Here is a 15377-nt window from a genome sequence, read left to right as displayed (position 1 = left end):
ATCCTACTGGCTCTGAAAGTGCCAGATGGCCAACCGCTCCTGCTAGCCAGCGTGAGAACCTACCGCTCGCTCCTGACTGTACGTAATTCAATGCTGATTAATTCACTTCACGTATGTGAAATAGCAAAATTGGAAATGAATTAAAATGCGCTCTCATATGCAAATAATGAGTGCCTTACACTGCGGACAAATCACAATTGGATTGCCATAAGGTTCAATTTTGGGTTACTGCCGTACCATGTATATATGTAAAATCTTCCACTTAATATCCAAGCAGAATTGTTACTGACTGCAGACAATACTAGTGTTATAAGAAACTTACTTAAAGAACAAATTGTTAATGATGTTTTCATAGACGTACTAAATTATTCTTTGAAGATGAACTCAACTTTAATTGTCAGAAAACGCGCTGTATTCGGCTTTGTACAACAGACAGATTCATAAAAGCAGTTGATCTAGCACTTCAGCTGGCGTCAGTAACAGGGTCGAATGCGCCAAATTGTTATGTACGTAATGAAAACTTCAATTGGAAGAAACCTATTACTCAAACAGTTAAGTTCACCTGCTTTTACTATTCGTATAACTGCTCGTCTTGAAAACAAAGGGATCAGCCTCGTCACATATTTCGCAATTTCCACCCAATAATGTCTTATGGAACACAAAATTGTTTAGGCTTTCGCCACCACTTGTTGACAAACTGCCTGTTGGTTTCTGTCTCGGGTTCTTCGGTCGACATCGTCTGATGATTTTTCTGACGCTTCGCCAGTACGAGTGGCTGGCAGTGTCAAAGTCTCAACCTCCATTGCTGGGTGTGAACTGGAGCCAGGATCCGTTTACGTTTACCCTGAGGCTTTCCTCTTTATTGTTGAAGCTTTCTTGTGTTTGTGTACTTCTGCAGCTTCTCTGAACAAGCGGGTTTTTCTACAGCCAGAACTTTGTTCAAATGGCTCTGAGCACTATGGGACTTAACATCTTAGGTCATCAGTCCCCTAGAACTTAGAACTGCTTAAACGTAACTAACCTAAGGACATCACACACATGCCCGAGGTAGGATTCGAACATGCGACCGTAGCGGTCGCGCGGTTACAGACTGAAGAGCCTAGAACCGCTCGGCTACACCGGCCGGCCCAGAACTTTCGTGTCGCCGAATTTTACTACATGGTCGGTCACACAGTGCGTGCTCTGACACCTGCCCCAACCTACAATGTCGTTTATGTTCTGTAATCCTGGGACTGATCGATCGGCCAGTAATTCCAATACAAACTTTTCCGCATGTGCATGGTATGCGGTATATTCCTGACATTGCAAGTGGGTCCCTTTTCTCCTTTGTCGATGTGAGACACTCTTTGATTGTCTTTGCCGGTTTGTAAATAGTTTTTACGCCGTGTTTGCGCAATATACGGCCGATTCTGTCCGTCACCGCCTTTCTGCCATACATTCCCAGAGTGACAGACAGAATCGGCCGTATATTACGCAAACACGGCGTAAAAGCTATATACAAACTGCCAAAGAAAATCAAAGAGAGAAAAGGAACCCACTTGCAATGCCAGGAATATACCGGCTGTGGCAGAGCACGCGCTGAGACCGACCACGTAGAAAGTTCCGCGACACGGAAGTTCTGGCTGTAGAAAAAAAAACTATCACACGTGCTTGTTCAGAGAAACCGTAGAAATACACAAACACGAGAACAGCTTCACAAGAAAGAGGAAAGGCTCAAGGTAAACGGATGCTGGATTCCCGTACTGTAGCGAACGACCGTCGCAGGTAGCAAGAGGAGAACCGCACCGGAAATGACACGGGGAAGCTCTCGGAGGTTGGAGCGCCAGGTACATGTAGTCTGCGGCCGCGAGCTCGGCTCCAGTTCACCACCAGCAATGGAGGGTGAAACTTTGTCAATGCCAGCCACTCGTGCCGGCGAAACGTCGGAAGAACGTCGGCCGAAGACCCGAGACAGAAGCTAACAGGCAGTTTGTCTTATGGAATAGTTTTATGGGGTAATTCATCAGAAATAAAGTATGATTTGCACAAAAGCAAAACCCGTAATTATTTTGTAGCTTTCTCTTCAAGGAGTCATGTCTTTTGACTGCATTTTCACAATATTTATATATACCCATCTGCTAATGAAATTCGTCATAAACGTGTCACCGTTAACTGGAAAGAAGGATAGAATGAACATTCACCCAAGATGTCACACCTAATTAGAACCGAATTAAGAAGGTTTCAGAGTTTCATATTCCCTGTCACAAATGGTCGAGACCTAACCCCATCCAAATGGGACAAGGAAGATGTTATAACTTATAGAAGTGAGCTTATTGTGAAAGTACTGTATGTGACACTGGTTCACAGAAGCAGCAGTAGGACTCATTCTGGACTGCCCATACCATGCTTCTTCTAAATGTGATCTGACAGACGTATCTGAAGTGACACCTAGTGCTGAGATATACCAAATTTATACAGTTACCTGTAAATAAGATCACTAAAATGTCAATCATTAGAACTCATACTTGACTATCATGTGACACTTCAATGATGCTGCCCAAATTATCACTCCATCAGTATAGACTACTGAGCGTGTCATCACTTACAGTGATGTAATGTGGCATAAGAGCAGTGGTCATAAAAGTATCCTAGCCTGCAGGGACTGGAGATAGGTGCCACCAGTTGTCAGTGACACCAGTTTGCTGGTGTCACTGAGGGGGTTGTTGTTTGGTGAAGGAGACCAGACAGTGAGGTCATCGGTCTCATCGGATTAGTGAAGGACGGGTAAGGAAGTCTGCCGTGACCTTGCAAAGGAACAATCCTGGTATTTGCCTGGAGTGATTTAAGGAAATCACAGGAAACCTAAATCAGGATGGCCGGACGCGGGATTGAACCGTCGTCCTCCCGAATGCGAGTCAAGTGTGCTAGTCACCCCGTCTTTAGCATGAAAAATTAAAATAAATAACACTGACAATACTTAAGAACTTCAACAGTGCAATCCAATCCCCCAGTCTGCTGTCTCTGAATACCGTCCATCTCAACCAGTATGGGAACTAAAATTACGAAGGGAATTGCAAGCAGTTGACCTTTTTAGTCGAGTACCCCGGAAAATGCCTAGCGAACAGTGTTATGTCAAAATTCACGTCGTCGGTGGGCCAGATAACACAGAAACTCGATGTTACCCGTCTAGACGAGTATGGTGTTGTTGACGATACGTAGTTTTGCCCCTTTCATAATGATGCACGACGCTGGGTTGACCAACGTGCTGGTGGTGCCTCTAAGCCGCAGTATGTGGAGGATGTTTTCCAGGGCAGAGGTGGTTCTGCAATGTTTTCTGAGTGAGTGTTGTACCAGGACTTGTACCCACTAGTTAAGGATGAACTGAATATGAATCAGAACGCTTCTTTACCAGTGACTATTTGTTACCCTGTCTTTTATATACCAGTCATGAGCTGCAGTGAAAACTCCGTCATTCTAGATAACCACAATGCCCAGTGGGATGACGGTCACTCAGGCATCATATTGCCCCTCAGCTGGCCTAGTAAATCCTACAGAAAATCTCTGCAAGTGGAACAGCAATCAGTTTCCGCACAACTTCTTTGTTCTACTGCAGCTTCTTCCTACGCTGCCTTCTAGGCAGGCGTATTGTACGCACTCTGTTCGTGCTCGAGCCAGTTGCCGGTCTGTGACTGCTGGTGTTCTGCCAGGCCAGTACGATCGCGTATGTTACGCTCCAGTTGCCTGACTGCCTGAAGTTCAGACGTTTGCCCGCCCTTGCCCACCTCTCAACCAAGGTAGAACAGCTACGGTATCTAATCATCAACATAGACCAAATCGTCAATATTCGATACGCGAAGATGCTTATGGGCACTCCTTCTCGCGGTTTATAGGCCATTAACAAAGATAGAGGCAGTGTTACACGCTTTAGTGTGATGTCTCATGGGCGTGATAATCTTATTTTTTAAGATGGTTGCGTTGTTACGTACAGTGGATAGACAGATATATGGAAACACCAGCAACACCGTACATAACCATGCGCTGTACGAAACTGGTGGCATTCAAACCACCTTCAAGTTTGAGCGGATACGTACTAGTTCCTGTATGGTTTTCAAGGCAGTTGTATGCCATTCTGTCAGCAAAATACTGGAAAATTTCGGTAACGAATATGGAGGTCTGACAGGGATCACTCACATTTCTCTCCAAAGTAGACCACAAGGCTCAATAGCATTGTAATCTTCTGCCTGTGGTGGCCAGGAAAGATGCGACAATTCATGCTTGTGCACAAGAAGCAAGGCCTGGGCGATGCGAGCTGGGTGCAAAGGGACCCAGTCGTCTTGGAACACGGCATCATCATACGGAACAAAACGTTCTACCATGGGATGGATCTGATCAGCCAGAATAGTTGCATAATGATTGGCGACCTTTCAGAGTGAAAAAAAATGGTTCAAATGGCTCTGAGCACTATGGGATTTGACTGCTGAGGTCATCAGTCCCCTAGACTTAGAACTACTTAACTAACCCAAGGACATCACACACATCCATGCCCGAGGCAGGATTCGAACCTGCGACCGTAACAGTCGTCCGGTTCCGCACTGAAGCGCCTAGAACCGCTCGGCCACCGCGGTCGGGGCAGAGTGACAATGAGGCCCCTGGAAAACCACGGTATGGCAACCCGATCGTCACCGAACCCCCACCATGTTTCACTATTGCAACGTAATCGACCAAAAGTTCAAAGCAGTGAGCAACATGACTCATCCGACCAAATTACTTTCTTCCATCTCTCAATAGCACAGGTTTTATGGATTCGGCACCACTTTTTCCTGTTATGGTCATTTGCTTCATTGATGGGTGGTTTTGGAATTCCAGCTCGCCCTGCAATTCCTTGCATGTGGAACTCCCTCCGTCTTGTTTTTGTGCTGACAGGACTTCCGAGTGGAACATTCAGTGGTCTTTGCAGCCGTCGTCTCCTCATTTTTCATCAAAATCCTCTTCAGCTACCTCTGTCACGATCACTCCACACACACACACACACACACACACACACACACACACACACACACACACACACACACTATTTGGTCCGCGTTGTGACTTAGCGGATAATGCTTTCCTGCTTTCCTGTTCGCGGTGTAGATCTTCCATACGGAGACTAGAAACACCGATGACTTCGGCTACCGTGGTTACGAAAGCACCCATCAAAAGACCACCAACAATGTCCACGTTAGAACTGACTTAGCTCCGACAATGCACTCACAACTACACAGAACCCAGTTCTAAGCACGACTGACATTGACTGCGTATTGAAGACATTGCGGAACCGCCGTTCATGACCAAATACAATAAGCCGACGTGCAGGTTTGGCTAGCTTTTGCATTTATATTCACGCAGATATTTCTCGCGGTGTTTCCTCATTTTCGTCCAACCCCTGCATACATATTTGTCTATATGCTGTAATGCAGCACGAGAATAGCACAGAGTAGGTCATTTTGATTTGTCTGTTCTGACGTTTAGCACATATTTATGCTAATATAACTTGTAGTTAACTAGGCACATTGCTGTAAGTGAAACGCCAAACACAAATTTATTTCTTCAAAAGAGCTTCATACGAATGGATTTCATCATTGGCGGTGCAATGCTGAAGACGTTCATGGAAACTCCTCATTGTGTTGTAAATCATTTCTTAAGAAACGGTCCCCATCTCTTAGAGTGCAGCTTTCATCTCATCAGTACTGTGGAGCTGCTGTGAAAAAACTTTGTCCTTGAGATGATCCCACAGGAAAAAGTGAAGCCTGTAAGATGAGGTGATCTCGAAGATCATGAGATATCATAGACTCGTCAGAGTAATCGATGTGGAAAGTGGCGCCTCAGTTTCGTCGTTGACCTAACCGCCGGATGAGTTGTAGCCCCATCTTGCTGAAACCATGTAACGTTTATATGCAGCTGTAGAATGAAGAAACTATTAATCTTGAGCTCATATCTCTAGGAACCGGCTTTCACTGGTCGGCCAGTGGTATAGTTTTCTTTTTTTCTTTTTTTAAAAAAAGGTCACTCTTCCAATGAGCTGTCCAATATTGCGGTTTCTTGAATGAGACGCGGGCTTTTGTCTGAGTAATACTGGAAGTTTTCTTTATTCTCATATCCATTCTGATGGAAGTTAACCTCACTATACATCACAACATTTGTCATACATGCTTCATTCTGCTCACTTCCGTCTATTCTGGCCCGTTGTTGTTTTTGCGGTCTTCAGTCCTGTGACTGGTTTGATGCAGCTCTCCATGCTACTCTATCTTGTGCAAGCTTCATCATCTCCCAGTACCTACTGCAACCTACATCCTTCTGAATCTGCTTAGTGTATTCATCTCTTGGTCTCCCTCTACGATTTTTACCCTCCACACAGCCCTCCAATACTAAATGTGTGGTCCCTTGATGCCTCAGAATATGCCCCACCAACCAATTCCTTCTCCTAATCAAGTTGTGCCACAAATTTCTCTTCTCTCCAATTTTATTCAATACCTCCTCATTAGTTATGTGATCTACCCATCTAATCTTCAGAATTCTTCTGAAGCACCACATTTCGAAAGCTTCTATTCTCCTCTTGTCTAAACTATTTATCGTCCACGTTTCACTTCCATACATGGCTACACTCCATACAAATACTTTCAGAAACGACTTCCTGACACTTAAATCTATACTCGATGTTAACAAATTTCTCTTTTTCGGAAACGCTTTCCTTGCCAGTGCCAGTCTACATTTTATATCCTCTCTACTTCGACCATCATCAGTTATTTTGCTCCCCATATAGCAAAACTCATTTACTACTTTAAGCCTCTCACTTCATAATCTAATTCCCTCAGCATCACCCGACTTAATTCGACTACATTCCATTATCCTCGTTTTGCTTCTGTTGATGTTCATCTTATACCCTCCTTTCAAGACACTGTCCACTCTATTCAGGTGTTCCTACAAGTCCTTTGCTGTCTCTGACAGAATTACAAAGTCATCGTCAAACCTCGAAGTTCTATTTCTTCTCCTTGGACTTCAGTTCCTACTCCAAATTTTTCTTTTGTATCCTTTACTGCTTGTTCAATGTACATACTGAATAAGAGCGGGGATACGCTACAAACCCTGTATCATTCCCTTTTTCAAGCACTGCTTCCCTTTTGTGCCCCTCGACTCTTTTACCTGCTGTCCGGTTTCTGTACAAATTGTAAATAACCTTTTGCTCCATGCATTTTATCCCTGCTACCTTTATAATTTGATAGAGAATATTCCAGTCAGCCGGCCGCTGTGGCCGATCGGTTCTAGGCGCTTCAGTCCGGGACCGCGCGACTGCTATGGTCGCAGGTTCGAATCCTGCCTGGGGCATGGATTTGAGTGATATCCTTAGGTTAGTTTGGTTTAAGTAGTTCTAAGTTCTAGGGGACTGATGACCGTCAGATGTTAAGTCCCCTAGTGCTCAGAGCTATTTGAAGTATTCCAGTCAACATTTTCAAAAGCTTTCTCTAAGTCTACAAATGGTATAAAAGTAGGTTTGCCTTTCCTTAACCTGTCTTCTGTGGGAAGTCGTAGGGTCAGTATTGCCTCACGTGTTCCTACATTTCTCCAGAATCCAAACTGATCTTCCCTGAGGTCGACTTCTACCAGCTTTTCCATTCTTCTGTAAAGAATTCCTGTTAGTATTTTGCAATCGTGTCTTATTAATCTGGTAGTTCGGTTATTTTCACATTGTCAGCACGTGACTTCTTTGGAATTGGAATTGTTATATTGTTCTTGAAGTCAAATGGCATTTCGCCTGCATCATATATCTTGCTCACCAGATGGATTTGTCATGGCTGGCTCTCCCAAGACTATCAATAGTTCTTACTTAATGTTGTCTACTCCCAGGGCCTTGTTTCGACTTACATCTTTAAGAGATTTATCAGATTCTTCTCGCAGTACCATATCTCCCATCTCATCTTGATCTAGGTCCTCTTCCATTTCCATAATATTGCTCTCAAGTACGTCTACCTTGTATAGACCTCTAAATAATTCTTCCACTTTTCTGCTTTCCTTTATTTGCTTAATACTGGTTTTCCATCTGAGATCTTGATATTCATTCAGGTAGTTCGCTTTTCTCCATAGGTCTCTCTAATTTTCCTGTAGGTGGCATATGTGTTTACCCTGGTGATATATGCTTCTAAATCCTTGCACTTGTCCTCTAACCATCCCTGCTTGCCATTTTGCACATCCTGTCCATCTCATTTATTATGTGATTGTATTCCTTTACGCCTGCTTCATTTACTAAATACTTGAATTTTCTCGTCTCATCGTTTAAATTCAATTTCTTTTCTCTTACACAAGGATTTCCACTAGTCCTCGTCATTTTACCTACTTGGTCCTCTACTGCCTTCATCTCTACTGCACTCCTTTCCCCCGATCTTGCCAATCGTTTCCTAATGCTTCCTCTGAAACTCTCTATAGCCTCTTGTTCTTTCAGTTTATCCAGGTCTTATCTCTTGAAATTTATACCTTTCTGCAGTGTCTTCCGTTTTAATCTGTAGTTTATAACCAATAAATTGAGGTCACAGTCTACATCGGCCACTGGAAATGTGTTACAATTTAAAATCTGGTTCCTATATCCCTGTGTTTTCATTATATAATCAGTCTGAAACCTTCCAGTGTCTCCAGGTCTCTTCCACGGATACAACCTTCTTTAATAATTCCTAAACGAAGTGTTAGCTATGATTAAGTTATGCTCTGTGCAAAATTCCACCAGGCGGCTTCCTCTTTCATTACTTTCTCCCAGTCCATAATTCACCTACTATTTTTCCTTCACCTCTTTTTCCTACTATCAAATTTCAGTCCTCCATCACAATTAAATTTTCGTCTCCTTTAACCATCTGAAGAGTTTCTTTCATCTCATGATACATTTCTTCAATTCTTCATTACTGTGGATATAACTGGTATATAAACTTGAACTACTGTTGTGGTACGGGCTTCGCTCCTATCTTGGTTACAATAATGTGTTCACTATGGTATTCATAAAGGCTTATCCGCGTTTTATTCATTATTAAATTACTCCTGCTTTACCTCTTTTTGACTTTGTTTTTATAACCCTGTACTCATCTGACCAGAAGCCCTGTTACCCCTGCCAATGAACTTCACTAACTCCTACTACGTCTAGCGTTAACATATCCGTTTACCTTCTTAAATTTTATAACTTACCTGCCCGATTAAGTGACCTAACATCCCACCCTCCTATCAGTAGAACGCCAGTTTTGTTTCTCCTGATAACGAAATCATCTTAGAGAAATCCCCACCCGGAGATACGAATGGGGAACTACTTTGCCTCCGGCATATTTTAACCAAGAGGATGCCGTCGGAAAAAATTACGGCGATTGTTTCCGCTTGTTTTGAGCCGTTCGCACGACCACACAACAAGGCCGTTTTGGTTGACGTTACAAGGCCCGATCAGCCAGTCATCCCGACTACTGCTGCCTCTCTTCAGGAGCCACACGTTTGTCTGGCCTCTCAACAGATACTCGTCCGTTGTGGTTGCACATACGGTATGGCTATCTGTATCGATGGGGCACGCAAGCTGTCCTCACCAACGACAAAGTCCATGGTTCATGAAGGATGGGCGGGTGGGGCGGATTACAGTTTATGAATATGAAACTAAATCTTGTTTCACGGTCTTCTACAAAGACGTGGGAGATATCTGCAATGCTCTGGAATGGCGACGGACAGATAGCTGTGGGCTTCGTTTCAGAAATTTTGCTGCTTTCTGTCATTTCAGGTCCCACACTGGTTACAGAACCCGTCTCATGCCACAGTTACATTCTCCCGGATATTGTGCTTCGCTCTGAGAGACGTAAATGGCGGTCTCTTCCACGGCGCTCTGCCCGCTGGACAGCGGCAACACTGTGCACGCGACAAAACTCCTCAGCTGCCTCAGTACGCATCTGCGCTGGCCAATGTTCCATCAGAACGGATTCGTATACTGTATGGGACCAAGTAGATACAGTGAGCTTGTTTGCATCTTAGCGTGGTGGCCCTGTGGTAATAATATTCCATACTACATGTTACTGTTTAATAACTAAATCTGACGACCGATTTCTATGTAATATAAGAACGAACCCTTAGGAAGAACGAGTTGCTTTGGAAAATATCTCGTATTTTTAAAATATTTATTGATCTGAATAATACTGCGAGAACTAGTGAACAATAAGTACTCTTTCAAAAAGCGATTTACTTTTTGACTTTTGAACTTTATCATATATGTGAAAGTGCTTTCATTGGTTGATATGTTCTACATGACAAGATCAAACGTAATGAATACATGCTAGCACAGTCCTCAACATGTGTAATCTATAATTCCATGAGAATGCTATAAATGTCAAAATTACGTGAGCGAAGCAGACACGGACGGGGGATCACCCTAGCAAAGATATGGGTCGCAATTGGGGAAATGCATTGAGATAAGCGACTTTGACGAAGGACAGATTATTATTACGCAAAGGCGTCAACGAGTATCTCGAAAACGGCGAGCCTGTTCGAAGGTTCACGTGCTGCTGTCGTGAGCATCTAAAGAAAACAGTAGGACAGTGAAACTACCACTAGGCGCTAAATAGTTGGACGTCCACGACTCTTCACAGAGCGTCGGGCTCTGAGGCTTGTCTGCTCTGTGAAGCAGGACAGATGGTGATTTATATCATCTCTGCTGAAAGAGTACAATTCTGGTGCACGCACAAGTGTTTCAGAGTACACCTTCAATGGAAACGCGTCGGCTCTTCGGGGAAATCACGTTTTTGCTACGCTAGGTCGATCGTCGTCTCCACAAACGGCTTCATCGAGATGAACGGCGGCTCGAAACGTGCAGCGCGCCACGGACGCAGGCTGGTAGGAGCAGTATTGTGCTATGGGAAACATTCTGCTGCGTTTACTTGGAACCTGTGGCACTAATCGAAGGCATGTTGACAGCTGCGAACCGCCTGCATCCCTTCATGCTTGACGTCTTGCTCGACGGCGATGTAATCTTTCAAGAATGTAATTAGTCGTGACTCGGAGGCAGAACCGTGTTACATTGGTTTGAAAAGCATTGTAGTGAACTCACGCTGATGTCTCAGAGAGCAAATTCACCTGATGTAAATCCTGTAGAACGCGCACGGGTCGCTAACGGGGTCCATCACCGTGTACGCAAATCAGCGACCCATTATTTACGCGAATTAGATGACCTGTGTGTAGACATCTAATACCACATACCTGCATAAACTTACCAACAAACGTTTCGGTCCATGATACGCACAATCAGTGGTGTATTTCGTTCTAAAGACGGACTAACAGTCTACTAAGCAGGTGGTCATAATGTTTTGGGCATCAGTGTACACGGCGATGCTGCGAGCACCAGTGAACGACAAGTGGCGTCTAGTGCATATAAGCCATAATGGCGTACCAGCAGCCCACTGGCAGTCATACCATCTGAAAATGGCCAAGGAATGCTTGCCTGAAAACTCGTACAGTTTGAATCATTTGATGCTGCTGGAAACCCGAGAACTCTTATTTCAATTTCGATGAAATCAGCTACGGAAACAGCTTCAACCCTGAGGAAGTTCATAGGCTACTTTAGAAAGTAAAAAGTAACATTGTCCCCCAACAGGGTGGAGTAGTGAACAGAACACCTTTTGTTCACATCAGGTAACATAAATCGTATTAAAAATTATTAAATTTGTGTTTAAGGTACACTTTGTACTATAATATACAACTGCTTCAGTAGCATGAGGTGTACATATGCGAGCTTCTAGTGACGCACCTCCGATGACGCACTGCTCGGTAGCGAAGCTGTGCGTGCTGCACCGTCGTGCGCTGGGGTAGTTGAGAGGACGGAGAGACTGGGGGATGGGGCAGGCACGTATCATGAGCTATGCTCACCCGAACAGGCAGACATCTGAGAGTATCTGACGTTATGCCACGCACAGTAGCTCACTTAGTGACCATTATTCAGCACAGTAAAGCTACTGATGTGCAAGTGCAGCTACCATACTATAATACACTACTGGCCATTAAAATTTCTACACCAAGAAGAAATGCAGATGATAAACGGGTATTCATTAGACAAATATACTAGAACTGACATGTAATTACGTTTTCACGCAATTTGGGTGCATAGATCCTGAGAAATCAGTACCCAGAATAACCATCTCTGGTCGTAATAACGGCCTTCATACGCCTGGGCATTGAGTCAAACAGAACTTGGATGGCGTGTACAGGTACAGCTGCCCATGCAGCTTCAGTACGATACCACAGTTCATCAAGAGTAGTGACTGGCGTATTGTGACAAGCCAGCTGCTCGGCCACCATTGACCAGACGTTTTCAATTGGTGAGAGATCTGGAGAATGTGCTGGCCAGGGCAGCAGCCGAACATTTTCTGTATCCAGAAAGGCCCGTACAAGACCTGCAACATGCAGTCGTGCATTATCCTGCTGAAATGTGGGGTTTCACAGGAATCGAATGAAGGGTAGAGCCACGGGTCGTAACACATCTGAAATGGAACGTCCATTGTTCAAAGTGCCGTCAATGCGAACAAGAGGTGACCAAGATGTGTAACCAAAGGCACCCCATACGACCACGCCGGGTGGTACGCCACTATGGCGATGACGAATAAACGCTTCCAATGTACGTTCACCGTGATGTCACCAAACACGGATGCGACCATCATAATGCTGTAAACATCCGAAAAAATGTTTTGCCATTCGTGCACCCAGGTTCGTCGTTGAGTACACCATTGCAGGCGCTCGTGTCTGTGATGCAGCGTCAAGGGTAACCGCGGCCATGGTCTCCGAGCTGATAGTTCATGCTGCTGCAAACGTCGTCGAACTGTTCGTGCAGATGTTTGTTGTCTTGCAAACGTCCCCATCTGTTGACTCAGGGATCGAGACGTGGCTGCACGATCCGTTACAGCTATGCGGATAAGATGCCCATCATCTCGACTGCTAGTGATACGAGGCCGTTGGGATCCAGCACGGCGTTCCGTATTACCCTGCTGAACCCACCGAATCCATATTCTGCTAACAGTCATTGGATCTCGACCAACGCGAGCAGCAATGTCGCGATACCATAAACCGCAATCGCGATAGGATACAATCCGACCTTTATCAACGTCGGAAACGTGATGGTACGCATTTCTCCTCCTTACACGAGGCATCACAACAACGTTTCACCAGGCAACGCCGGTCAACTGCTGCTTGAGTATGAGAAATTGGTTGGAAACTTTCCTCATGTCAGCACGTTGTAGGTGTCGCCACTGGCGCCAGCCTTGTGTGAATGCTCTGAAAAGCTAATCTTTTTCATATCACAGCATCTTCTTCCTGTCGGTTAAATTGCGCGTCTGTAGCACGTTATCTTCGTGGTGTAGCAATTTTAATGGCCAGTAGTGTAATAACGATAACAATCTGATTGTGGAGCAGAGGTGGCTGTACTGTGCGGTATGCCCGCGGCGCGGCGTGTGTGGACAGGTGAGCTGCTGATGGTGGCGTTCGGGCTGCACCTGGGCTTCGCGTCTCGCAACGCGGCGTCGCCGTACGAGGAGCGGCGCTGGCTGTGCGCGGCGCTCTGCATCGAGCTGGTGGGCTCGGCCGCCTACTACGCGGCGCGCGCCGCCCTCTGGAGCCAGCTGGAGCCGCGCGCCTTCCTGCTGCTCAGCCTTGCGCGCTCCCAGCTCACCGGCACCGGCTGCCTGCTCTGCGTCTTCCTGCCCAAGGTCAGCCTCCACCTGCTGTCACTGGCCCAGTTGTTACAGCCAAGCCCGATGTCGACTGTCACCTGTTCTCTATTTCTCCCTCTGCAGCTGCTTCCAACTAGCTTCGTGTTCTCCCTATATCTATGGGAGGGGCTGGAGAATATACTTCCAGGGTACAAGGACACACAGTAGAGAAAAGGAAAACAGTACTTACCCGCAAACAGCTGGTGTTGAAAGTGACCACCATTCATCTCTTGGCACTTTTGGGCCCTGGAGAGCAAGATGACAAAGGCGGATCGAAGCTGGACTGCTGGAATTGCTGCAGTGTAATACGAAATTCTCTGCTGCAGTTCTTGAGGACTTTGAGGGCTGTTGCGATACACCTTAGGCTTGTGGGCTCCCCAGAAGCGAAGATTGTGTAAATGTGTTCCAAGGTTCGGCCAGCTGTATGGACAGATGCTCTATCCTGTTGGACGTAACTGTAGGTCTTTCCCTCCTTCATGAATGCTGCCACAAATGGTTTCAAAATATTGCCAGTATAACACGCCGAAGTCAGCGTCTGATGAAAGAAGATGGGACCAATAAAGTGGCCTGCAGACACTGCACACCAAACCCCAGCCTTCTGGTCATGCGATGGTGTTTCGTGGACATTATGCGGATCCTCCACTGCCCAAAACCTGTGATTCTATGAACTGACATAACCACTCAGGTAAAACCTGACTTCATGAGATATAAATAACAGAGCCCAGTGAATAGCAACTCATAAAACTGGAAGAGCTTAGGAGTATTTGCTGGTTTTCATGCATGAACAACAGACACTCGGTAAGCATGCATGTGCATGTCCAGATGGAGTATTCGCCCGCATGATCGACGTGATACGCTGGTCTCTTGTGACAGTAGTCTGATTATATGGTAGCACTCCGAATTACTCTCTGGTGTTGCAGCCAGTTTTTCTAGTGTGTGGCCACGTAAAAATGGCCCTCTTTGCTGGCACTTTGACTTCATTTAACTTCTCAGCAAACAACAGAACACACCGTTTCCATTACTCTGTTGTCACGTAACTTCCCACAACCAACACCCGATGCTCCACTGTGAGTACCTTCGTCCCCTTTGCACTGCTTCACTCACACTGACATGCCCCGCACTATCCTCTCAACGCGTGTGGATCACGTTGCGGGCGTACACGTGGGGTGCTCGTCACGGGCTCGTGGTTATATGCATACATTCTCATCCAGTCGTATCCACTCGTCCGGACCAATTTTATTGCCCCACCCTGTATAAGGTGTCCCGATAGGAATGGTCAGTGTTCAGCAAGAAGACGGGAATGATCATTTGAAGCAAAAACCTTCATATGGATATTTTCCCTACTCCGAATGGCTTCCAAAACAGAATGCATTTAACATACATTGTTGTTTAGTTTCTGTATTATACAATAAATTGTTAGGTATACACACGTACACACGCAGAATAATTATTAAATACTGAAACATGTGTTTTACAAAGTATCAGTTGAAAATTACGTATTTTTGACTCGTTCCCCTCTAAGCATTATCGTATACATGACATTATAGCTGTTCAGCGGGAACTTCAACGAGAGATGCTTTTAATAGTTTCCACAACGAAACTCTGTCTCGAAATCTGGCAGAAAATCGAAAGAGGTTCTGGTAGTACGTAAAGCATACC

The 15377-nt window shown here is 45.2% G+C and overlaps 1 protein-coding gene across 1 annotated transcript in view; it reads left to right on the top strand.

Annotated features, from left to right (window-relative positions):
- LOC124775294 (probable G-protein coupled receptor 158) overlaps window positions 1-15377 on the top strand; it is a 227814-nt gene that overhangs the window by 107694 nt on the left and 104743 nt on the right. The window contains exon 6 of the mRNA XM_047250132.1: window positions 13471-13715. Within this exon, the coding sequence (XP_047106088.1) occupies window positions 13471-13715 (245 nt within the window). The remainder of the gene's footprint in view (window positions 1-13470; window positions 13716-15377) is intronic.

The sequence above is a fragment of the Schistocerca piceifrons genome, chromosome 2, assembly GCF_021461385.2.
Source record: "Schistocerca piceifrons isolate TAMUIC-IGC-003096 chromosome 2, iqSchPice1.1, whole genome shotgun sequence".
NCBI lineage: Eukaryota > Metazoa > Arthropoda > Insecta > Orthoptera > Acrididae > Schistocerca > Schistocerca piceifrons.
The sequence above is the reverse complement of the archived record's forward strand: the minus strand, read 5'-3'. Positions and strand labels throughout refer to the sequence as shown.